General features: G+C 41.6%; 3 protein-coding genes across 4 annotated transcripts in view; 2 read left to right on the top strand and 1 right to left on the bottom strand.

Annotated features, from left to right (window-relative positions):
- Nucleotides 1-23: 23 nt before the first annotated feature.
- Nucleotides 24-9,181, bottom strand: DCLRE1C (DNA cross-link repair 1C). 2 transcript variants are annotated; one of them, XM_061562951.1, is made up of 14 exons: nt 8,733-9,181; nt 7,626-7,677; nt 7,271-7,355; nt 7,088-7,147; nt 6,915-6,970; nt 6,428-6,529; nt 6,114-6,186; nt 5,882-6,022; nt 5,281-5,382; nt 4,289-4,425; nt 4,122-4,176; nt 3,950-4,038; nt 3,720-3,817; nt 24-3,546 (listed from the first exon to the last, which is right to left on the bottom strand). In XM_061562951.1, exons 1-14 carry the CDS (start codon nt 8,839-8,841, stop codon nt 2,666-2,668), a joined length of 2,040 nt encoding a protein of 679 aa, XP_061418935.1. In that variant the 5' UTR covers nt 8,842-9,181; the 3' UTR covers nt 24-2,665. The 2 variants fall into 2 exon arrangements, with proteins under 2 accessions (XP_061418935.1, XP_061418936.1); XM_061562952.1 differs by having other exon boundaries at nt 7,271-7,350; nt 8,733-8,801.
- A 262-nt stretch (nt 9,182-9,443) lies between these two features.
- MEIG1 (meiosis/spermiogenesis associated 1) lies at nt 9,444-13,942 on the top strand. The gene is made up of 3 exons (XM_061562950.1): nt 9,444-9,565; nt 12,095-12,234; nt 13,587-13,942. Exons 2-3 carry the CDS (start codon nt 12,112-12,114, stop codon nt 13,713-13,715), a joined length of 252 nt encoding a protein of 83 aa, XP_061418934.1. The 5' UTR covers nt 9,444-9,565; nt 12,095-12,111; the 3' UTR covers nt 13,716-13,942.
- A 997-nt stretch (nt 13,943-14,939) lies between these two features.
- The window catches only part of LOC133349466 (endosome/lysosome-associated apoptosis and autophagy regulator family member 2-like), a 36,578-nt gene continuing 25,801 nt past the window's right edge, over nt 14,940-25,716 (top strand). Inside the window, 3 exon segments of the mRNA XM_061562949.1 lie at nt 14,940-15,241; nt 24,192-24,312; nt 24,819-25,005. Of these exon segments, the coding sequence (XP_061418933.1) occupies nt 15,125-15,241; nt 24,192-24,312; nt 24,819-25,005 (425 nt within the window). The 5' untranslated portion in view covers nt 14,940-15,124.

The following is a 25,716-nucleotide window of genomic DNA, read 5'->3' as shown; positions in this document are numbered from 1 at the left end:
TTAGACGTGACTTAACCGAAAGAACCAAAGAATACATTTGTTTAATCAGGCTGGCAAAAGTTTTTAAATCCTTTATATTAAGTTCGCTTGCTTGCTTAGGACCGTGCAAATCTTTCGGTCGTTTTTTAACCCACTTCCCGTGATCCAATCGAGCTGACATTTTCCACACAGACTCGTTGTGCGTGACAATGTTAGTGACATTTTTTTTCCAAAATTTTACACTTTTTAGGACAAAAATATATTTAATTGCCAATTGCTTAATGGTGCAATGCAATCATCTGACCCATAGGTGGCAGCCATCTCAAGCCAGAGGACGAGAGGACTCTAGCCGCCACGCATATAAAGGATTTCTAGTGAAAAACTTTGTTTTTACTGGTTATACTTATTCCCCCTGACATACGGTTCGAGAGATTCAAAAGTGTGACAAACGGAAGGATGGACACGTGCATTATATACAGAAATCCCTCACCAAGCGTGTTTTTCGCATCCGCGGCAGTTATGTATCCACGGTTTTCTTTCGGCATACCAATTTGCTAACCGCGGGATGGAGTTTTGCGTATCCGCGCTTTAGCACGGCGACCGGCACTTGCAATTCAAAATCGCCTGCATCTGTATTTCCTCCGTGCATCATCTCATCTCCCAGCTTCCATCACCAACGCTCTCTCTCGCATAGTGACTGTGTGTGGACGTTGTCGTACTGTCACGCATTATTCAGCATTTTTAGACCTTCAATTATTAGCATGAATTTTGCCCGTAATCATGGCTCTTAGCGTGCAACCAAGAGGGTGTGCAAAGCCCCTCTTCTGTTTTGAGGTGGTGAGACTCAGTGTTCATTGGAGCAGCCACAGCAGGTTCGGTATCCAGGTATTCTTGATTTAAAAGAATGTAAAAGTTATCCTAAAATCAACTTAAAATGCAGCCGCGTCCAAGGCACCAGATCACCCATTCCCCAAGATATCTCCCGATTAGTTTATCAGTTTAACGCTTAGGCTTTCGCAACCCAATATCGATCCATCGATCTAACCCAAAAGAACCCTGTATTATGGAAGACCCCCTGATATCTGGCTGTCCCCTTTATGTAGGTGGAGAGCTCTCCCTTTATTAAATTATTCCATTATTACACCCAGCTGTTCCCAAATTGCCTTATTTTTTGGGGAGGCACCACACCGCTCAAGCAATCCTGGGTGTGCGTCCACATAGCTTCCAGCCCCACACAAAGTACCCAGCCATCGCAACAGGCGTGGCAACAGATCACAGCATTTCTCACAACCACCTCCACATTAACTCATTCCTCGTCATCTTTATCACCACCACCACCACGGACTTCAACCCTCAGCATTAAAGGTAAATAGCATTACTCGTTTTTTTACTGTTATTTTAACATGTATTTATTTTATGTCATTGTGCATTTCATTTGTTTATTGAAGAAACGGGCAACTTTGGCTTTGACGAGTGTGGCTGCTGCCACGGTTGCCCTTAACCCCCATTTCGAATAAGGCCTTAATTTTTCTGGAACGTAAGCCCCGCGGTTTGCGAGGGATTTCCGAATGTACATACATATTTGTACCGCCCACCAGACCAGACTCAATTTGCCACTCCGACGACACAAACCAGACACCTCGCCATTTGGTAGACCCACCACACTTTTGCTGGAACGCAGCAAACATCACCCACCACTCACTTGACACCAACCACCAGCCTCATTGTTTCCATACACCAGACCGATTAGTCACCAAACCCACACACCTATAACATCAATATTTTTTCTATATTACATCCACGCACCAAACCACTGCATGAATGCACATTCCAGTACACACTACACCACTAAGCTGTACACCATACCACATCCACAAAACGACACCTTCAACTCCAACTGCACTCCACCAAACGACTGGACACCATAAAACACCACACCATTACCCCACTATGATACAGACTATAACCACTTTTGTACACACTATATAACTGCGCAACTGAACACTACGCAATAAACACATTCATTCACTTACTCATTCCTCCCTCTTTCACCGATGCAATTCTGCCACTCTTCAAATATTTACTCATTTGCACACATGGCCTGGAGAACAGCAGAATATTTGATTATGCAAAGGACAAAGTCCTTTAGTGTACATATACGCAGATTTGTTTTAGATAAAAAAGTTTTTCAGGTAAAACGTATCCTTCCCATAATTTTCATTCTTACCTCATACCACTCATTCATTCGCTCACTGCCAACTATATCCCAGCCTCCCATGCACACTGTCCGGGACCTCCCACTTTGCTCCCTAACTCCCTGTGACAGCCATTGCCAAGGATGCCTGTTGCTGGGATGCCTGTTGGTAGACTGATGGCCGAGTCTTCCTACTAGCAGCAAAACATTTTAATTTGTGATGCACACGTGATTTATTCGGCTTCTCGGGTTTTAAATTTTGCAGTCCTCAAGCGCTTTTTGTTCCACGCCCATAACTCAGAAAAAACAGGTCGTGGAGAAACACTTTTTGGCACATCTTCAGCCAGACTTGCAATCAATATAAAATGTCTACACTATCTTAAAAAATGTGGATATGTATAAGGTTCGTTAAAAATGCCAAATACGTACAGCAGGATATGTTTTGGCATGGATTACTATGTTCATTATATACTGATAAAATACATTAATTTTTCAAAGCACATTTTCACCATGATTTGCTAGATTTACGTAAATGTCTAATAATTCACGTTCAGGCGGAGGATGGGTCTCTGGTGTGGCAGAGATCTCAAAGTCTGATGATCCCTGCGAGTCTTGTGGCACAGAGCTCTTTCCGCACACACAGTCTCTGCTGGCAATGTTTGTATGCTCCATGCAGCCTTGACTATTTTCAAGTGGTAATATTTCTTTTAGACCATTATTTATCGTTCTACACAACTGTTTAGCTTCTGATAATTTAACATTTCCACATTTGATGTCCTCAATATCTGACTTAGCAAGCAATGCCATTGCACTGTGGTCTAATGGAATATCTAAATGTGCTCCTGAATGCATAGCTTGCATATGGGTGATTCCTTCACTTTGAGGACGAACACTCGTGAAGTTGAAATCTTGAGAACTTAAAATTTCTGTGTCCGTGACATCGGAAATGTGTGTAGAATCAGATTGTTGGGAGCACTGTTTACAGCTGCTTGCACAATCATCTGTGTCCGAGTCTGAAAATAGTACAGGGGTGCCAGGGTTGTCCATGGTGTCTGCATATTGACAGCAACCACTCTCAGCAACAGCAGCAACAGCAGCAGGAGCAGCAACTGTGGAAAAGAAGGCACCCCAAGTAAGTTCGGGACTGATTGTTGCAATATTGCTGCTTGCGTCTTTGCAGTGAGCATCGTCGTTTTGGACAACAGAGGTATGCTCCTTGGTCGATGTTTCATTGCAGGTTCCATTTCCCTGTCGTCCAGTGCTGTCTGCATTTTCACTGGGTGTGGTGCAGGGAGGTTCATCGGCATTCTGTACTTTTTTTCGACGGGCAGGTGGCTCTGGCGTATCATCAAAAAGATCCAGGAGGCAACTTTCTGAAAAGAAAAGTCATAATGCATTGTAATGATGTGTGCAATGTATTATATAGTTACATGAACTAATTTGTTTCGGAGGCTTGCACATTTGTTTAAGCACTACAAATGTTGCTGTTATAAAATTACGGAATAAGTATGTAATTCGGAAGTGGTATGCAAGATAATAATTTTACCTGCATCACTGATAGATCTTTTTGTACACTCCAGCGATCCGAGTGGCTGGTAATCTGACTCAGCGGAACTCGGCTCTTGATAGCAGTACGGTCGTAGCCTGACAGTTGTTAAAATAAAACGGAAATTGCATTAGTGTGAAAGCATGATTGTTTGTATGTAATATATCTTTACTTTAAGTGCTGTGTGTAAATAACTGTTAATGTTTAAAAACTGCTTTCACAATGCTTACATCTCTTTGATCTCTTCTACAGTTTTGCCCTTTGGAATGACGTTTGGAAAAATGTTGGCAGGCTTAATGTAGGATATGAAGTCTTCTATCTGCAAAAAACACAAAATGCCTCGTTCACAATGCAAGTAGCATGTCAGTTACTTGAGCTATGTTTGTCCTGAATGTTGTGTACCTCGCTGAAGGAAGAATGGAATGAAAAGCAAGCTCTGTATGATGATTCCCCAGTCCTACAAATAAAAAGAAAAGTCATTGTTTTTCATTATTATAATAATACATCATAGATATATACAACCAAATGTATCTGCTGCCTTTGTATGATCGAAAAATATTTGTTTTCACCTCACGATGATTTTGGTTTTTTTGTTTCTCTGTGTGAACCACATGGTTGAAGGTTTGATGCTCATCATGTGAAGTGGCTTTCCGTTGGCATCTTCTTCTCTGCACGGGAGACGACTTCCTTCACAAAACCCAGCATCCTGAATGCGGCAGAATTAATTTGTTAAAAACCCCAAGAATGCATATTAACAATCATATCTGCCATCAATAACTTGCCTGAAGAACATTTTAATCAGTTATATGACCTGCAATGACATGGATTGGAAATACGGACCCAAGTAAAAAGAAACAAAAGCTGAAAAGTGCTAAAATGTATGGAGACGCATGCTTATAATTACATTGAGAAAAACAGGAATGCATAGATGAGAGAGTGAATGTGAATCGAGGACATATCGACCGTTACGGAAACTGGACTTGTTCACAATGCATAGCTAGTAGTGGTGATGGGCAATGATTGCATTGGTTGGAGAATGGCAACCAAAGGAAAGAATAAACAGCAAAGGATGTTCACCATGGAAGTGGAGCAATGAGAAGTTCATGTGGAGGACTGAGATTAATTGCGGCATTGCAAGGCTACAAGGAATAGCGATGGGCTGGAGAGGCCTGCTATGGATAGACAATTGATGACGACGATGACAAATGTAATGTGCCAACAAGTCTACACTTGTAAGGACGAGTTTTTGACGCAGGTTACATAAACATGCTTGCTTTGAAGAAGATGTTGCAGTCTTTTTGTAAGCCTGATAAAACAGTTGCTGGTGATGATAATTGGTTTTTTACCCTTTTATCTGGCAACAAAACTGACACCTTTTTTACTAGGAGTCATGTTTGCATAGACCACAATACCTATAGTCATAATGCAAACATGACTCCTCGTAAAAAAAGGTGTCAGTTTTGTTGCCAGATAAAAGGGTAAAAAAACAATTATCAGATTGTTTTACTGGCAAATGAGGTACCAATGGTATGAGTTGCTGGTGATGTTTGAAGTATGGCACCTTTGGAAAGCGGCAGGCGTGGATCTGCGTATTGCTGTCATGAGTTACATGATCCAAAATATCAGGCATGTTCTGAAACATCTCCAGGTACCCCAGGTGCACCTACCACACACGCACACACACATGTATCAGTTCACAATTGGTACCAGGAAATATCAAGCTTAATAGGCGGATCCTTATATTTTGATGTTATAACCTGTCTTTTTATAGATGTCATATCAAGTATTTTCAGCATATCTTTATTTTCCCTTCAACGATGCAATTATCAATGCAACATGGAATGGAAACGGCATACAAGTGATAACGTCATGTGGTTAATGGATGGACATTATGTCTAGTGAATTAATTGGACTTCATTGGAAGTTATTACTTCGTGTCATTTTGATTAAAAACATGTCAAGGTATTTTCACGTATTTTCTTAAAATGTGTGTAGAGATTCGACCATATATGCCAAGTATGACATGTACTATGTTGTGAAGTCAGAGATTAGTGGATTCTGAGATTTGTTAAAATGTTGGATTTGAAAGACAAAATTGACATCATTGGTGAACCATCTATTTAATGCTTTAATAAGGAATGCCACAACAATCAATCCCATACCTTTTGACCAAACTCCCGGCTCAGGTGAGTGAAGAGGTATTCATAGCCATAGGCTGCCTTGCAGCTCAGCCAGATCACATGTTGGGGACTTTGTGTAATCCAACCCCGGACCAGATTTAAAATTCCTTTTAAACAATCTTCCTGTAAAAACATAATGTAATTACATTTTACGTCAAATTTACATTTTACATGTTAAGTGTAATAAATATAGGTATTGTAGGGAATATCTTACCCGGCTTGGAATGTAGTAGCACACTGGGTCACAAAATGTGGTATCCAAATATATGCTTTTGATACGTTTAATCCTGAAGTAAAAAATACAATGACACGTTAGATATGTTAGATATCAGTGTTAATAGCTATAAGAAAACTGTAATCAAACATAAAAACCCACGTTAAATTAAAGTGAGAAAAATAAATATAAGCCATATTTGTGAATGCCACAATTGAGCTGTGGAACCCTTGAATTTAACATTACCCATCAACAATGCTGTGTGGACTCAGCATTGATATGCTGGAGCACTGTGTGGTGCGCACAGCACTTGCCTGCCAGCTGAGTGCAGGGCCCCCATGCGGGAAGCCCCTCCACGAGGCAGCCGGAAATCACCCGTGTAAAGCACCGTCCCATGGTCCCCTTCAAACAGGAACCTGCAAAGAGAACGATCCGCACAATTGATCATATCGAGATATGTCTATCATGCCACTTACAAATCAGGAACCAAAGGTAGAACAAGGCACAATACACCATGAATATTTTAATAAATTCAACTTTTGTAAAAGGAAGGTTAAGAGTTTTGAGAGAGAATTATCTTACTTGTGATGTAGGCAATGTTTTTTGTGATTGGCATGAATGTGTGACATTTACTTTTTGCTGCAATGAGCATGTGCCAATTAGTAAGGTTCATCGGCAAATTGGCGCAAAAGTGAAGACGCAAAACGACTGGTCTATTCGAATGCTCAATTGTTGTTAACAGTGCACTAAATTTAAACGTAATCATCGTAATAACTATGAATGTCTATGTGCAACGCTCACATGACGGAGCCTGGGCAGTGACCCGCCGGAAGAAGTGTAACCACCAAATCTGTTTTCTGAAAAATAAATACAATGTATTAAGTTAAAATTAATCATCTGGCCAAATGTCAAATGTACATACATTTTATTGTGGGTGTTTGGTGGGGGATTCGTGTGCAGTTGCAGGAAGTTACTTGTTTCGTTTTATCATCCGTTAGGGAAATCTGGGTCGGAGTGTCCACTTCAATCGCCACCTTCAACAATGCACAGCACAATTGGCATTAGTTAGTTAGTGTTTAACTTCCATACTTTACGTGCCATAATACATTTAATAACTCAGAAATGTGTGTGCATGGTGGCCGTTAATATTAACTTACCATAAACTGTTCAAGGAAACGATACCTCCAGTTGCTAAGCAGAAGCTCCCGGGTGACAGGTGAGCAGTAGAGATGCAGACCTGGGCTGAGAAATACTGGCTGGTGAGTGACTTTACCGAGCTGAACTGCATTACCACATCAATTATCAAAGTGAAATATCTCCGTGAAAAATTCTGCATTCAGATTATAAATCAACATCTATCAATGTGTGTGCATTGTGTCAAAGTTGTGTTGTTAACATGAGTTGGAGTAAAATGGAACAGACAGTCACGCTAGTAACAATTAAAGTAGTACAGTTTCTGATTTACATTAACATATATGACTGCATTAGTATCGAGCAGGTAATACAAATTACCTTTTCTCAAGCTTTTTTCTCAGTGCTTCCGAATATAATCCCACCATATGATCTGGATCAAAAACAAAAATACCTCAACGTGTCAATGTATTCAATTACAAGTGACTACTAAACAGTAACATTGCTGTAATTTATTTGATAGATATGGCAGTAAGATATGAAATGATAATGCACATCATGTATTAATATGTACATTAATTTTGATTTAAAGCTTTCGTGACTGCAGGGATTTATATTCTTGGTTCTTTCGGAAAAGTCACGTAGAAGGGAAAAAATAAAATATATTAGGTCAGTTATGAAAAAAAATTTTGTTGGGTTTCATTTACAATATCATTGTTAATACAATCTGTTTTTGGTATAACTGACGTTTGTGAAATTGTGCCTAACGAAGCTTAAAACTCGTGGGCAGCTTATGGAGCTCCTGTTAAGAGATATATAGCCGGTACATTCTGCATAGTTGCCTACAACCAGTTACACCCGATCTGGTTGGAGAGTTGGGCCTGGTTCGTACTTGGATGGGTGACTGCCTTGATTTAGGCTTGGGCTGTGACATGACCAGATGGAAGTGCAGCAATTGATGCTTTAATAATTGTTCCACCCTTGTCATGGGTGCAATATCTATGGGTTCCCCGCTTTCCTTATACATGCGAAACAACGATTGATGCAATTGTCCAAAGAAACCAATGAAGGGCCCTTCTGAAAAAAGACTTATCGACTGAGGCATTCCTCGGTTAAAATGGCATTATGGGTATCATTACGTCTTGAGTTGCACTTGCATTCAAACAATAAAAAATCATCGTTAGTATTTATCCGCGGGACTATTCTATTTGCTGCCAGAACCTATCCGCGGGGAATTGTCATTCGCGGGACAACATCACGGATGAGGATCATACCTGTCAACCCCATATCAGTGCCTAGCTTGTTACAGACCAATTCAAACTCTATTGGTCACCCCGTGCGCTTATAAAGCTCAACGTTCATCCTACAAAGTCCCATTACAAGGGAGAAACACAAATAGACAAAAGGACAGTTTTTTTGCCCGTATTGATCCGCTCCCGGCACCCATCGGTGTCCCCATTCGACGAACGAATTGGTTCGTCCACTCACCCTGGTGGCAGTGGGACAGAAAGAAAGCTCTGGCGTTGACGTTGTCTCTGTCGAAGCGGTCGATGGACACGGACGGATACTCCGCGGTTTTGCCGAGGAACGAACTCATGGCGGAAGTCCCTGGGCCGTGAATCGCTCTCCACCCTCACCCCACCACCACCACATCGATTACAATCGATACGGTGCTGCCCAACGCACCTTCGCCCACAAGACATCATCAGTGTGAGCGGCCCCTCACGTCTGAAACCATCGTGGTGAGACGATGATGGGGGGTTGTTGTCACGTTTGTGTTCAGTATTGGCCGCACAAAAGACGAACAGGGCCCGTGGGCCTTGCAATTGAATTATATTGCGTTAAATTTATATTAAAGTGAAATCGCATTAAATCTTGTATGGAATCGACGAAGATCCGGGCAATGATTTGGTAGGGCCCCCTTTGGCAGCACACAGCTCGCGCGGCTCGTTAGCCAATCAAAAACGTCGGCTCGCTCGCGCGGCTCGTCAGCCAATCAGAACGTCGGCTCGCGCGGCTCGTCAGCCAATCAAAAACGTCGACCCGCTCGCCGCGGGCACGTCAGCCAATCAAAGGCGGCGTCACAACCGCCCCTCCTCCCCTCTCCCCCCGCCCTCTCGTAAGTAATGTACGACGCCGATTGGTTGATGTTGGTACCAATCCGCCTAGCAACGCGACTCTCGATTGGCGAAGCGTGAAGGTTGCCCCTGGTTACCGCCATCGCCTAGCAACGGCTTCGTAAACAACTTGACAACGGCGCTTCCTATCGACCGGCGACCCTCTTCCCCGAGTGGATTTGGTCGCTTGCAACGTCAAGGAAGGTATTCATTGTTCGGATTAAAAGGATGTTGGATTGATTGAACAGCTTCATAATGTCTCGGTGGTAGTTGCTGGTTTGTCTCGCGTGTTTATAATCAATGGCGTTTGACTGTCGCTCTCTGTAATAAAGTAAATAAACTCGAGCGGTGGCGCAGTGGTTAGCAACACACACACACACTCTGTGCAATGAACCAGAGGTCGATCCGAGGCCACGGATAACATCAGTGGGCTGGTGAAGCTGGAATGTTCAAACAAGAGTCAGAATATTTATACTGGATGAATCCGAGAAGCGATAAAGCTCTTTTTCACATGTCCCATTGATCGACAAGGCGTGGCGAAAGGGGCTTTCTTCTAATTGTGGGTTCACAATATGTGTAATCATTCATTGTCATATATATTCTAGCTTTAACTACCCGGCTTCGCCCGGGACTTGGATTCACCACGCCCGGCCGCCTTTGTCTCCCCAGTGGCGATGTTCACACACCACACCAGTTACTCGTTTGAGACTGAGTCGACCTAGGGGAGGCCCAGGACCGGTTCAAATAATCGTCACTGGTGGTGGCCGTGAGCGGGAGTCGAACTCGGGTCGCCGGGTTCGTAGCGCAGCGCGCTAACCGCTACACTACTGCTGCCCCCACACACACATACACGTGCTTGCTGCAGACACATAACTTTCAGGGTGCGTACGGCAGTAAACGACTGTAAAAAATTAACCCGTAAAAACAAAGTTTTTCACTATAAATCCTTTATATGCGTGGCGGCTAGAGTCCTCTGGCTTGAGATGGCTGCCACCTATGGGTCAGATGATTGTCTTGAAGCATTAAGCAATTGGTAATTAAATATTTTTAAAAAATTCCCTAAACAGTGTAAAATTTAGGAAAACATTTTTCACGAAAATTAATTGTCACGCACAGCGAGTCTGTGTGGAAAGTGTCAGCTCGATTGGATCACGGGAAGTGGGTTAAAAAACGACCGAAAGATTTGCACGGTCGTAAGCAAGCACGCAAGCACGCAAGCAAGCAAGTGAACTTAATATAAAGGATTTTAAAATAGACCAATGCGTGACATGAGCAGGCACATTGCGTGACGCTTCCGCATACGGGTCACATGACAGAGATGTGACGTCACACTTGCCGAGCAAAATATATGCATTATTGCCCCCCCCCTCCCCCCCAAAAATACAAAAGTCTAATTTGTATAATTTTTGCATGGTGTACAGTCTGGAAAGTACCCACATGGCAAATTTCAAGTTTGTTGCATGTTGGGAAGTATGCTAAACATTTCGAACAGACATATTCACAAATTTGCCTTTTATATAATTAGATTACAGAACAATCATAATAACATTCCGTATTTAGATATAACTAGCTTATATACCCGGCGTTGCCCGGGCCAAAAAAATATTTCAAAAGTACTCTTAAAAATCTAACAGCAGTGCGTACTGACTGTGGTGGTACCTGCTATGATTACAGCAGTGCATACCGACTGTGGTAGTACCTGTTATCACTACAGCAGTACATGCTGACTATAGCAGTATTTATCGACTCTATAGCACAAAGTACTGACCTGACAGAGTGGCGTGGTGAGGCCTAGTCCCATGCAGAGCCTCCGGCCTCGCCTAGATTGTCCAGCTGGCCGAGGTGGCACCTTGTCAGGCTGGGGCTGGGCTGCTACCCCTGACCCCCCCCCCACCCAGCCACGATCTCCCCGGCCGCTCTGCAGTAATATCTAGGGCCTATAGTGGTAGCATGTAGCGACTGTGTAGTAGTAATAACTGCACGCATCGGGGTGGGGGGGACATCACACAGTGAAGAATTAACGTGAGCGTTTAGTGTATTTTTATAGCAATTTTTACGCGAAAGAAAATGTCCCCTTTACTCCCACCGAAGGCGTACGACTTGGCATGGACCGTCCCCCACACCAAAGGCGCGTGAGTTGGTATGGTCGTGCACGCGTCATAAATAAATAAAAGGTAAGCGCACAAAAATCGCACTAAATCGCTAAATAAACTAATTTAATGTTGACGGATGTGAAAAAGGAATAACGCTTGCTCACCGCAGGGCTTACGGCGTGGTACCTGGCTATTTTTGTTTTACGTAACCCCACCGTTGTAGAGGCAAATCGTTCGCAAGCGCGCAAACACATGAACCCACAAAAAACCCACAAAATTATTTTTGGACTTTTATATAGATACCTATATAGATACCTTTAAAAACACCAAATACAAAGGGCAAGTGCTGTTTGCAATCACCTACAAAACTGAATTGAAGGGGGTTATGTATTCAGCTCCACAACCTACCGGTCTTGGCTTCTCAGTGCCGATGTTTAACTGAGTCGATCTAGTGATTCCCAAAATAGGTTCCTATACTATAGTACTTAGGACCATATAGGTGCTTTATGAGGCCCAGAATCGAACGGAGAATTAAATGTGAGCTTCACGAACTACGACGAAAATGTTAGAATGTTATCGCTCTTTCTTTATGTTTAAATGTAATTGTGTATATTTGTGTGAATGTTGGAATATTCTGTAGGCGGAAGTCGTTCCGTGATGAATCCGAAGACAATGAGCCGGGCAAGGTCGTGGAGCGAGGTGGTGGAGGACCTTTACCGCTTCCAGCAGGCGGGCTACCGTGACGAGACGGAGTACCGCCTCGTCAGGAATGTGGCCGAGGTCAACTGCAATGGCACACTCAAGCCAAGCTGCCACATACATTACCATTGCTGTGAAAACCCACACGGGTTACCACCCCCCGTATTCTTGTGCAGGGAGATTGAGTGTCCAGGTCCATACGGCGTACAGCCGTTTCAATACGGGAAATGTATTTTTGTCTATTTGTGTGTCTCCCTTGTGATGGGACTTTGGAGGATGAACGTTGAGATTTTTAAGGGCACGGGGTGACCAGTAAGGTCTGAATTGGTCTGTAATAAAGTAGGCACTGATAATTATCAATAAAGTAGGCACTGATATAAGGGGTTGACAGGTATGCATTACAGTACACACTGCATCTGAAAACGATATACAGTTATCGTGGGGCATAGGGCCAACTGATGAAGCAGGTTCATGGTATATATTTCTAAGTTAAGGTATAAATGACGACACTTTTATATAACACAACCAGTCATAGATGACAAAGCGCAATATGACATTTGGGAACACAATAACAAGGACTTGAACAGAGGCAGGCAGTGTGAGTCAGAAGCACGGATTGCCAGAGAAGGGAATTCTAGGTCATGATGGCAGCAGCAGAGAAGCACCAGGCACTCATCTAACTGTGGTTGAAGTTATTTTTTCGTGAAAGGGTCTTGCTTGCTGAAGTGAAGAGCACGTTAAGCATGGTAGAGCGAGACACAAGCAGAGAAGTTAGCTGGAGCAAGCCTTTGGGATGTTTTTGAGTAAGGTGAGGGCGATTTCTAATAGACTTTTCCATGTGTCTTTCAAGTTTGGCTTACACCCACCTTTTCCGGCCGATTGATGTGTTGTGTTTTTATTGTCATTAAATAGGCAAAAAACTAATCGTTGTTATTTAGTATGTGCATATCATTGGTGCGTGTGCTGGGCTGACACAATTGTAAGCTTCGTTAATTAGAAAAAAAGTATAACTGGCTGTCAGTCGCACCATTGAATAATTCATCACTTAAATTGTATGCGCAAACTGAATGACCTCACTGGAGCACTTGACTATGACTTAAGTCGTTTTAACTAATTTTCGAAGCTTCATACCTATGTCAAACATCCAGTAAGTATTTACAAGATACAAACCATGTGTTGTGTCTTCCTCTGATTACTAATACATTAGTTACAACTGCACTACGAATGCCGGACAACACAGTTGTATTAAATTATACAGTACTGTGTCATATTTCATATACAATTTAAGACATCATTTACATTGTATTTTCCATAAATGAAAGATTCCGGTATAAAAAAGATGCACGTCTTCACTACTGTTACCATCACCAGGTGCTGAACAATGGAGACGCATTTGTGTAACGTGTGGTTCACGCTTGTGTTAATATTTGCAGGTGGACCGCTGGCCAGACACAGGCTACGTGAAAAAACTTCAGAGGCGTGACAACACGTTCTATTACTACAACCGCCAGAGGGAGTGTGAGGACAAGGAGGTTCACAAAGTCAAGGTGTATGCCTACTGAGAATGGGTCTACTTTCATGACAGCAACATGTATCATATTGATTGCCTCTACATCTACTTTGAAGCAATGTAAATGTGAAATGCTTTTATTAGGATCATTGGTAGAACTGCCTTAGCGAATCTCACTTGCTTTTTTTTAAATGTGGATTACAGATTATGTTGACCTCATTGATATAAATAATGCATGTACTAATGGTGACTTGTTAATAAATTCATACTTAAATGTTATTGAATGTGTATTTTTCATCGACACGTGATGATATCTATCATTAATCCATGTGCGCTCCACCAATAAAAAAAACATTTGTGGTTACAGCGATCTACTAGTACAGTACACACCACTATGCAAAACAGCAATAACAACAGCATACCTGGCACCTCCCCATGTAACCATAGAAGATGCAACATGTGTATCTTCACATCAATTAATATATGGACCAAAACACCCATAGCATAATTTATGACACTCTACGTTTACATGCACCAATCTGGCTTATTGCATCATCACGTGCAAACCTCACTGTGGCCTTTGTAAAATTGGCGTTCGATGTGTCCAACATCTTCTATCAACTAGCCATGCAGATATGCCCAAAGCAGTGGCGTGTCACTTCATCAGTGGGGACCATAACTCCAGTAACATGTCAGTGCATGGTGACTGTCTTTATCTCTGGTGGAAATGACAGCACCAAAAGAACAGAAGGCCATCTCATTCAAACTGAATACCGTTCAGCCAGAAAGACAGGATGAATGCCTCACATTAACTTAATACATAGTTGAATAAATGACTGCTGGACAAACCTTATAATTTTTTGTTTAATATATGGAACACATGAATGTACGTAACATTTGATTTCTCAGTAATATTGAACAGCAAATGTTAAAAGGACACTCAAACTAGTTTTAAATTGGCTCCTATAAATTCCTCTACCCTGCTTGCAAGGCTCAGGAATATAAACCATGTTATGCTATGAATAAGGGCCGTTGACCAAAACGTCAGCTGCTATAAGTCTTCCATTTACGATTTTAAGGCCACTGTTGTCGACGAATGTTTTTTTTATTTGTGCCAGGGGAACCACTGCCAGCGCAGCAGCATCACCAAATAACTTGTCTAGGTTTAGAACTTTAGATAGCGTGACTACACGGTGGCCACTATGGCAATTGTTAAGCGTGAAAAGGGGGGCGGGTTGTTCATTGAGAAAATTTGGCTGAGAAAAGTTGGCTTCGGTGGAGCAAACTCCACCTCCAGCCACTTACTGAAGAGCCTCGCCCCACGGAAGAGGCGCAGTAACACGTGAAAGAAGGGTCCGCGTTGGTGGTACGCGTGTTCGTTTAAACGTTGAATGAAACAGCTGACTTGACTGAAGACCGACCACTCGTGTGATACGCCGGGAAGTGCATGGTCCCACCAACATGTGGACGAAACAGGCTGCCTCCACTTGCTGTGGTCTGAAAGGAGGACTTTTTGTTGGAGCCTTCTTATTAACTTCACGTTTACTGCTGGCCTCAGCACAGTCTGTGTGTTCACCGGTAAGATGCGAAGGAACTCGTGTTTTTAGTTGTTGATGTCACTTTTGAATTTGTATAATGAAGACGTGTGATTATTTGTGTATTTCACGTCGTCTCACCGATTTATCAATCTTGATCTGTACTACTAAACATACACATTTACATTTAAACTACAGCACATTTAAATGTATGAATGTCAATGTTATGTATTGTGTGTGCTAATAAGAAAGGTGGTTGGTTACGTTTCACTATCATCAAACGAATGTTTATTTCCTTTTAAATCTTCAAGCCTAGTTTAATCAGTTTTGACGCTACATTGCTTGAGTTTTACTTATGAATTGTGGCGCTAGGCAAATGTAACAATGCGTTCAGTTTCTTAGAACAGGAACTACAGGAAATGAATTCCTTAAACACTCTGGACGACGTGTCAACACAACGTGGATTTATATTGCAATGCTTTGATACAGCTTACACGTTATTTTAAAGTCTTACATTATGTAACGTGCACTGCGGTATATTGTACATGACACACATCAAAACGTGTGATTACGTTTACTCGAGTGCAGCAAATGTAAATGAACTGCAGGAAATTATTTAAGTTCGTGAAGACGGCTGCGAAGTTGGACTGGGAATTAATATGATTAAAACAGTAAAGCCATGCACAACAAGTTCGCGACATAAATTAGGGAAGGACAACAAACTAAACACATAAAGCAGTTGTAAAGAAATGCGATTTCAATATTAAATGATTTAAAGGTGCACAGCTCCAGTGGCTCCTAATATCGGAAGAGCATTCCAGACGGCCGCAAAAGCGCATCTGAAGCTAAACACAAAAAGCTGTTCTAAACAAATGAGTTTTCAATCTAGATTTAAAAGTGCATAGCTCCAAAGACGCACACAAACAATCTACACATATCTTCTTGGTTCTTTCGGTAAAGTCACGTAGAAGGGAAAAAAAATAAAACATATTTTATTATAATAAAATAAGCATTTTATTATGTTTTATTTTTATTTTTTTATTATTTCCCTTCTACGCGACTTTACCGAAAGAACCAAGAAGATGAATCCCTGCAGTCACGAAAGCTTTAAATCGAAATTTAATCTACACATAGTCAATATTAGCTTCTTATTTTGACGTTTGCGTTGGGGTTTACACAACACGAGTCTTTGTTACGAAGAGTGCGTGGCTCAGAAAGAGTGATGCCCGTCCTATGTCTACAAAGCTCGCTTCAATCAGGCAGGCAGTCAGAAAACCATAAATACTTCACTTAGTGTACTCGAGTTATTTAATGCGCCTTATTTAACAGTACAACATATGCAATTTAAGTATTGCCATCTAGATTTAAGTTACCTCCTCAGAATCTTTATTTTTACTGGAGGAATCCAATGGGCAATAGAGCTATTTTTTCACAGATGTCCAAAAAGTAATCATGTCACTGGCATCAGGCGCTTTGTTTCTGGAAGAGAACATTTTAGCATAGCTCCCAACAATTGCATTTAATTATGTTTTACTGCAGTCATGAATGCCCTGCATTGGATGTTAAACACACTGTTCGGCATGTACTATGGACTATACAGTGTGCATCTACGTGCCGATTTACCGTTTACGACAATATGCAATGGCACAATTGCTTTACTGTAAACAATTCCCTTAACTTTGGGGTTACCACCCCTGGAATCTCTTTTTCGGAGGCAGGAACTGATTTGTATCACATATCTGACGGTACTGTATTATGTAAAACTGTATTGCAATGTCCTGCATAGTCCTGCATAGTTCTGAAAGACCTTAGCTGACTAAGAAATATGCCGGGCTTTGGTCTGTGGAAGAGGTGGCAACCCGAGTTTGCGTGTAAAGGTCAACCAACGTGGCTGGAGTGAAAATATGCACGGAACAGGTTTGCTGATTTTGGTTTGTAATAAATTATTAAAAGTGTGAAGTTTATGTGGACCTCTGGGGTTTTTTGACTTGAAAATCTGTCAGTCGAGTGGGATATTTTAAACCTCGGAACTTGCCGTAGGGAGATGACAACTTGCTCAAGGAGGACATTCTTGTGCAAGACTGACGTGGCCTAAAACCCAGAAGACTTGCTTTGCAAGTATCAGTTGTACACGGTGTTCCAGATGTATTGTGACCCCTCAATGAATTGACCCCTCATTTTAGTTTCCCCTTTGTACATAAATTTGTGTTTTAAATTCAGCTAGCTTAAAACAAATATTACGTTTTAGAGAATTATATGGGGGTCACAAGACATCTGCACCGCCCGGTACATTATTCCACAACACTACAACCCGTATACAGTTCTGTGCTGTGAAATAGATGGACATCTATCCACGGTTTAAGAATTGATACCGAAATTGTGCTGCAATTCAATTGTTTACTTACGTTTACAGTACTGTACAGTGAATCATAGAATATATGGATGCTACCGGGGTGTAATAATTAGCAGACTTAACTTGCAATTCAGAGATCACCGGTTCGGTCTCTCGACGTGGAAGTTTAAACAATGGGAAATGTTGTTTTTTTTACCGCCCCTACAACTCTGTCCACCGGAAGTGTAAATGGGAAAACTGCCTTCGATCGGGCAGGCTGTGTATGGTGGGGTAAAGTGTCGGTACTCCTACCTCTTCCAAAACTTCTGGCCAGCGCGGAGTAGACCAAAATATCCCATAGACAGTCTCTGAATTGAGATGTCATTCATTTTAAAAGATGTGATACCGTGCCGATGTCCATGTTATGGAAAATGAAAGTAAAATACTACAGATTAAACGTCACAGGTTACAGTACTGTAAATGAATACATCATTGTTGGAACGCTACAATTCTTAGACTCAAATACAAATCCACCAAGAGTATATACCACCCACTTGATTTTTATGGTAGTTAAAACAACAGTGCATTACTTAAATTGCATGACTCACTACAATTCCTGGCAAATAACCAAAACAGGGCTGTGAACCTGTCGGTATGTGGACCTTGAATTGAGTTATCCCATGATTTGCATGGGCTCTGTCTCTACATACGTTACTGTGACAATACTCTGATTTCCTCCTACGAGCAAAATCACTCATTAAATTGGCCAAACAATGCCCCGGGCCCTGTTCAAAGAGAGAAAAAAAAAACAGTCGTGAGATTGATCGAGGCTTTCATGGATTTGTGAGCGGGAATTGGCTAGCAAAAGTGCAATTGCGTCTTTCTACTGCCACTAAGTGGGCCTTGTCTGTCCATGAAGAGTCCACCGAGCTGCGGATGTGAAGCAGAGTTGCCCCCCCCCACTCCTTCACCAACCCAGTAGCCCGCCCTTCCATTTCCACTTGCGGATATTTACAATGGCCTCGAATGTGACCTGCAGTCAAAATATCTGTGAAGTCCTTTCCCCTTGTTTAAGCTGTTTTGTCCGGAGCTCATTGTCTTCAAGCAGCTCTGAGTTGCTCATAATGGAATTATCATTCTTTTTTAACACTTATATAATTATTATTAGTTTTTTTCCCCATTAAATATACACACAAACACGCTTTCATGTTTCATTAATTAATTTTTGCATTCATTCAGCATTCATATTGAGAACACACGTACATTATTATACAGTTGTCAATATATAAGTGAGCATGGTGATTTTGTGCATATTATATTGTTTAGATTTAATTGGATGTTCATACATTGGGGGTTTTATTTTTTGTAAGTTTTATTTTACATTATATACAGTAATATTTACTCAAGTTATTTTATAACATTTCTCAAGCACAGTACTCAAATGTTTTCTTTAGTCTTTCCTGCATGGCTTTGTTTCCACGTTGAAAATGTACGGGTTTTTACTGCACTGTACAGGAGAACATCTATTTTTGGCCACCCTATTACTTTCGACTCCTGTTAGGCACAGAAGCTTTAGGGTCCATGCACTTTATATACCCACGGCCCTATTCTTCCAATTATCCACCGTTAGCCACGACTTTACCCATAAACCGATGCGGAACGGTGTCCGATAACCCGCAATTTTTCTTACGGATAAGAGGAGTGAATTCGTGGATAACCCCGTGGATAATAATGCCCCCAATAATAGTCTCCCATGTCACAAGAGACATTGTCGATGGGATTCTCAGTCGCAGGCCCCCAGCCGATGCGTAGCAGGTCCTCCTGATCCTCAGGAAGGCCGTCGATGATCGGACACAGAGCTCTCGTGTGATCTGCCAACACAACAGCACGGTCAATGTGGCCAAAGATCCGAAGCCTCCTGGCTCTTGGCTATTTCAGATACCGGCTGATTTGCTATTCGCCAACGTACTTTGGCATTTGTGATGTGCCCGCTGGAGTGAATACAAAGTTCAATCTAGATTTGAAGTTTTCGTGACTGCAGGGATCCATGCTCTTCGGTTCTTTCGGTAAAGTCACGTAGGTATAAAATAAAATAAATTAAATCACGACGTTTCGGGCGCAACACAAGCGTTCGTCATCAGGTGGGACAACCACAGCAAGAAACATTTGCTGAAGTAGGCAAAAGAGCTGCTTGTAACAAGAGGTTATTTTTACAGGATACACCAGTTTCCTCTGACATGCCACAAACACTTACATGGATTCGGCTCCGATGCGAGACCTTCCTGAAAAGGTGTCCTGTGACTCAGTGAAGCTTTGTTTGCTCAAGTAAATGTTTTACCATTTTGATGATTTCGTAGAACCTACACTTGTCATGCTCTGCCCAGGCAGAGACAGCAAACAGTGTGGCACTGTGGGCGGGAGAAAGGTAGGCATGCTTTGCCACGATTCTGTCATCGCAGGAAAAGTAAAATGAAGAGAGAGACATTCTGCACGAGTTAAAAACGCCTCGCATGCAAGCACACACACCTCAACACAAGAGCAAAACTCGCCAAAAGCTGTTCGTGGAGAGAACTGGTCTTACCTGTTGAGCCATTCACATTCCTCACGAAGAGAATGAATGCTTTTGCAAGATTAAAACCACTCGACTATCACCTCCACATAAACAGTACAGTATATCGGCCACTGTTCACTAAATATTTGTTTTAAATTGGGCCATGAAGCTTGCCAAGTTGATCTTGGGATAAAAACTAAATTCCGGATGTGATTTGGAAATAAAGACATGATCATCATGAACGCACCCAAACTCATCAGATTTTGGAAGCTACCCACACTGGAGCCTTGTGAGTAGACATGTGACCACCAGGACTTTTTAGGTACAGCAATGCATCGCTTTGTATTGTAGGAGTGGGGCTGTGAGGTGGCTTAAAGATGGAAGTTCTGAGTTTCAAACCGTCATATGTGTGGCATTTATCCAGGTTCTGCACTTTCCTCGCATACGACACCGTGAATGAAATAAGCAAAAACATTTCAACGCAGTACTGCCCTGAATAAAGTCTGAGACTCGGTGAAAAGTTTCCTGGGTATTTTGTATGCGTGGTGTGCTCACAAATTCTCAATGGTGATGTGGTGACGTGGTTTAATTTGTGTTTGAGAGTACTTGCAGATAATAATGCAGCACAGTGTTGTGGTCTTGTTTCGTTTTAGCTCAACCATCATCAGGCTGACAAAAGAGGTGTTTTTTTTTAGACATCCAATCCTCTTAACTTCATCGTGGTATTTATCAGCTTTGGAAGTTGCCAGGAGTCTGAATGTTGAGCTGCACAGCAGGACATTTTATCTTGAAAGGGAGCACTAGCCTTGCCTCAAATCCTGTCTAGGCAACAGAAAACTCTGTTTTCTTTTCAAACATTCACTTTACATTCTTTGGTTCTTTCGGTAAAGTCACGTATAAAGATAAAATAATAAATTAAATTAAATACTAGCATACGACGTTTCGATTGCAACACAAGCAATCATCATCAGGTATAAATTAAATAGAAACACAAATCTAGTATACTTAGAAATGTAATGTAATACAACAGAGAGTCGGATAACATAACAGTCAACACCCTATCTGGTTGATTACGTTCTTCCTGAGAATGCTAAATTTGAGAGAGAGATTAAACACAGAACCAGAAACATAGACAGACATATAAGCAGACAGATATCACAGACATACATAGAGAGAGAGCAAACATAGGCACAAAGAGCTTTATATTCACTTTACACTCGCTATAGCGTTTGACTAGAATAAGTGACGCAGTTAATTAAAATACAAACATATCAAGTGCATCATCGTTTAGCCTATACTTTATTTGGGAGGGATGTGCTCTGTCAGGAAACCCCTGAGAGCCCCCATGGTGATCTCTGCCGTCAAATTGAGACGCGACACGAATCGGAGCATTGTAATGCGTTCCACGCGGGATTAGTCTCGGTGGCCGCCGTATGTGATAATACGGCTTACAAAGACCGCAAAGAATAGGGACTGTGATACCAAGTTTTAGGTTTATGAGCCATAAACAATGAAGGATTGGAGGAAATTGAACATTTTTCATTTGCAACAAAGCACAGACAGAAAAGGCTACAATAGAACTCCTCCAAACTATAAAAGAGGGCAATGCCACTGATTTGGTTATAAGCTGCAACATTCAACACAGCTGCTTTATAGCTGGCGGCTAAACACTGTCAAAGGAGACATATTTAAAAGGTAGAGTTTAATGTATCTTCAAGTGCTGCGAAAGCAAATTCCTTTGACTTTTAAAGAGCGTCTGGGTGAGTCCCCATTATGGATTTGTAAGGATACACCCCATAGTGATTTGATGATTGGCACAATCATTCGATTAGCGAATCGGTTTGTTTCGTCAAATAACATATAGGCGTTTGCACCAATTTACTACAACTTCACTATGAGTGGCATGATGTGACGTGAAGAATACATTTGTACATCTCACAGAGCAATGTGCCACATGCATGGGAGAAAGGCACGTGGAATACATTTCCAGTAAGACTTATAAAAAATATATACATCGAGTGAAAATTTTATTCTAAGCACATTCAGGAGCACATATTCACATAAAGCTCTGCTATGAGATTCTTAGCTGCACGACAAACGAAATATAGTACTTTTAAAATTCTCAATGATAGAATTTAGCCAATTCAAACGAAAGCTAAAAAACATCGAATGTGATGGATGTTTTTTGTACTGACCGGGCTGACATCATCAACTTGCTACTCTTGATATGACGCTTTTCACCAAAGGTAGCTTCCCCCTTTCAAACCCAGGATCTCAGCAGTGCAAGCTCGGCTTTCTGAGCTCTCAGCCACGTGGCCAGCAATTTTTTTTACTATGTTAATTGTATTGTTTCTTATTTTTGCTGCACTATTTTCCACATTTTGTCCTCGCTTTTAGCCCAGACGTGTGTAACCTTTGACATTGAAAATGCATCTATATATATGCACTCTATAAGGTTTATATAAAATGTAAGCGCTTTACCTCTTCATTATGTCAATGTAGTAAAAAAAAACTGTAACATGTACCTTTGAAATAGTAAAATGAGCGATTAAAAAATTATATTATACACCAGAGTATGTCGTCTGACAACCACACACGTACTGGTGGTGCTTGTGTCGAGATTTACCCAAGACCTGGAGCATTTGGGCAACTTGTACACACAATGAGATGTGGGCATGCAAATACAACTACTCCTACTGACAATTATTAGTTAATACAATTGAATAGAAACGCCTTCGTAAGCTGTGTATCAAAAATGTGGATCTCTGCAAGTTGCCTAAATTACACCAAGTTTCAGTATAGATGCCAGAGGCTCTGAATAGCGAAACTAAAGCAATTTCATGATGATCCTTAAGTGCAGGAGGAGAAACGTCAAAGGGTGCACTACATAGCTTCCTTGTTGATATTTACGAATGCAAAATCGTACACGTAATGCACTGCAGTAATTGGTATTGCTGCAGGAGGAAGAGCATTACATTTCGATATTTTGCTAGGTTATTTAATTTTAGTGTGTCTTTCTCCTAATTTTCAAGCTTGCGTGTACCGTACCACGTCGTCGTCCTACTCATTGACATGCTAATTTTTAAATCCTTTATATTAAGTTCGCGTGCTTGATTGCTTGCTTGCTTAGGACCGTGCAAATCTTTCGGTCGTTTTTTAACCCACTTCCCGAGATCCAATCGAGCTGACATTTTCCACACAGACTCGTTGTGCCAGACAATTATTGATCGTGAAAAAAAATTCCCCAAATTTTACACTTTTTAGGCAAAAAAAATTTATTTTACATATATTCAAATAGAACGCATTCATGGCTTTGGCTGAACATTACAGTGCAAGAGCCCAGAGCGTAACCCCTCCACAGGCCGTGGTGGAGTAGCGCAGTTAGTAGCGCTCTCGCTTCCCATGCCAAAGGTCGCGGGATCGATCCCCGCGTCCTCCACAGGCGAATATATTTTTAAATCCTTTATATTAAGTTCGCTTGCTTGCTTAGGACCGTGCAAATCTTTCGCTCGTTTTTTAACCCACTTCCCGTGATCCAATCGAGCTGACATTTTCCACACAGACTCGTTGTGTGTGACAATTAATTTTCGTGAAATTTTTTTTCCAAAATTTTACACTGTTTAGGGAAAACTAATTAAATATTTAATTACCAATTGCTTAATACTGGCAGACAATCATCTGACCCATAGATTGCAGCCATCTCAAGCCAGAGGACGAGAGAACTCTAGCCGCCACGCATATAAAGGATTTATAGTGAAAAACTTTGTTTTTACGGGTTATACTTATTTCTCTGCCCCCTCCTTCTCTCCGCCCCCGCCCCCTCTCTATATTTAAGGCCTCGTCACAGAGACGATCCCTCTCTCTTTGTGCCGATACGTGTCCTCTCTCTCTGTGTATCTTTGTGATATCTGTCTGCTTATATGTCTGTCTATAGTTTTCTGGTTAGATTTTTGTTGCTATTTCTTTTATACCTGATGATGATTGCTTGTGTTGCAATCGAAACGTCGTAGTATGCTATTATTTAATGTATTATTTTATCTTTATACGTGACTTTACCGAAAGAACCAAAGAAGCATTACGGTACTTAATGCTTCTGTTTGTCTTTTACAGGTGGATTACCACTTTGAGTACACAGAGTGCGACAGCACCAACTCGCGATGGAGGGTGGCTATACCCAACATACCCGGCAGCTGCCTAGGATTTCCAGAACCCACGCAAGGAAAAGAATGCTGTGAGCAAGCATCACGCTCTCGCACTCATCATTTTGCGCAGTGAAACGACGGGTGTGCAAGTGGTGGAAAAACACATCCGTGTGAAGTTGGCGGAAGCGTACATAAAGACAGAGTTGCTGAGATTATTCCGGGAGAGTAGTGGCGTAGTGATTTGTGCACTGCACGATAAGCAGTTGAATTGCTCATGAATCTGTTTTTGGGTTGTACCGCGTGTTGTTCCGCATGATGTCCAACGTTTCACTCCAAAGTGCTGTGAGCTTTTTCAGGAACTCGGCAACTGAATTAGCTCCCAGCACGTGGATTAAAACGTCGGACATGCCGGCCATCACGCAGTACAAAGCGAAAACCCATCAGAGAGTTGTACAGCACGCGCCCCCGTGATAACCCACGCGGAGGAGCGCTTACATTTTTTAAAATGATTATTGCTCCACCGGTACAGCATTTATTCGTCTTCATGCCACCATAATGTTGATTTCTGACACCCAATGACGCTTCCTGGACTTAGCTTTCTCATGTGGGTCGGGAGAGTTCCTGAACATCCCCACGGAGACCTGCATCAAGTGTACACCTGGGACCTACTCCCTCGGCTCTGGGGTTCGCTTTGACGAGTGGGATGCCCTCCCCACTGGGTTCTTGGCTGCATCCAGCAGCCAGACCGTAAACCCCCAATCGGATGTCAACAGCTGCAACCAGTGAGTCTCGTCGCGTCGATGTGTTCATTCCACCATTGGAACCTCATTTGCCAGGAGCACAATATGATAATTGTTTTTTTACCCTTTTATCTGGCAACAAAACTGACACCTTTTTTACAAGGAGTCATGTTTGCATTGGACCACAATACCTGCAGTCGGAATGCAAACAAAAAACATAACTCTGATAATGTATACACGTGTTCATTCTCTCATGTTGAACTGAGTACAATGTGTAACCAATGCAGTATAGCGCAGCTACTTTATACTGGCGAGAGAAAGGCAAAGGAGCAACATCTGATACAAGGGGTGTGCTTATATCCATATTCTAATTAATTGAATTAAACGCAATGCAATTTAGGGCACAGTTATGCATTTTTAAATAATGTATAGACGAATCCATACAATAATGAAAGTGTTTATATAACATCGTTAAAGGTCAAAACTGTTTGGTCACTCAGTGTACATTACACATGTAATATTTTCAAGCAACTGATTTAGAAAAAGTTACATTTACGATCTAAGAGAACACATGTAAGGGAAAGTGCTGTATATTTCCAGACACTGATGATATATTACATTTTGCTCTTTCATTTATACACATACCCGAGCAGTTAATATATCATCTTTTTAAACTCCGTACATCCTTTCTAGAACCACAATCATATTTTTTAAAGTTATTATCATCTAACAGCAGGTTGAAATTGATGTTTA

Source organism: Lethenteron reissneri, chromosome 30 (genome assembly GCF_015708825.2).
Source record: "Lethenteron reissneri isolate LAM-NWPU_2019-01 chromosome 30, ASM1570882v1, whole genome shotgun sequence".
NCBI lineage: Eukaryota > Metazoa > Chordata > Hyperoartia > Petromyzontiformes > Petromyzontidae > Lethenteron > Lethenteron reissneri.
The sequence above is the reverse complement of the archived record's forward strand: the minus strand, read 5'-3'. Positions and strand labels throughout refer to the sequence as shown.

What these genes read in the sequence shown, in the direction of transcription:
- DCLRE1C (XM_061562951.1), bottom strand. Translation starts at nt 8,841, where the DNA reads ATGAGTTCGTTCCTCGGCAAAACCGCGGAGTATCCGTCCGTGTCCATC. An exon ending in CACTGCCCAGGCTCCGTCAT is followed by an intron (nt 6,530 to 6,914) that starts GTGAGCGTTGCA and finishes TTCTCTTTGCAG; the next exon opens with GTTCCTGTTTGAAGGGGACC. An exon ending in GCCGGGAGTTTGGTCAAAAG is followed by an intron (nt 5,383 to 5,881) that starts GTATGGGATTGA and finishes CGTGTGTGGTAG; the next exon opens with GTGCACCTGGGGTACCTGGA.
- MEIG1 (XM_061562950.1), top strand. Translation starts at nt 12,112, where the DNA reads ATGAATCCGAAGACAATGAGCCGGGCAAGGTCGTGGAGCGAGGTGGTG. An exon ending in TCGTCAGGAATGTGGCCGAG is followed by an intron (nt 12,235 to 13,586) that starts GTCAACTGCAAT and finishes TAATATTTGCAG; the next exon opens with GTGGACCGCTGGCCAGACAC.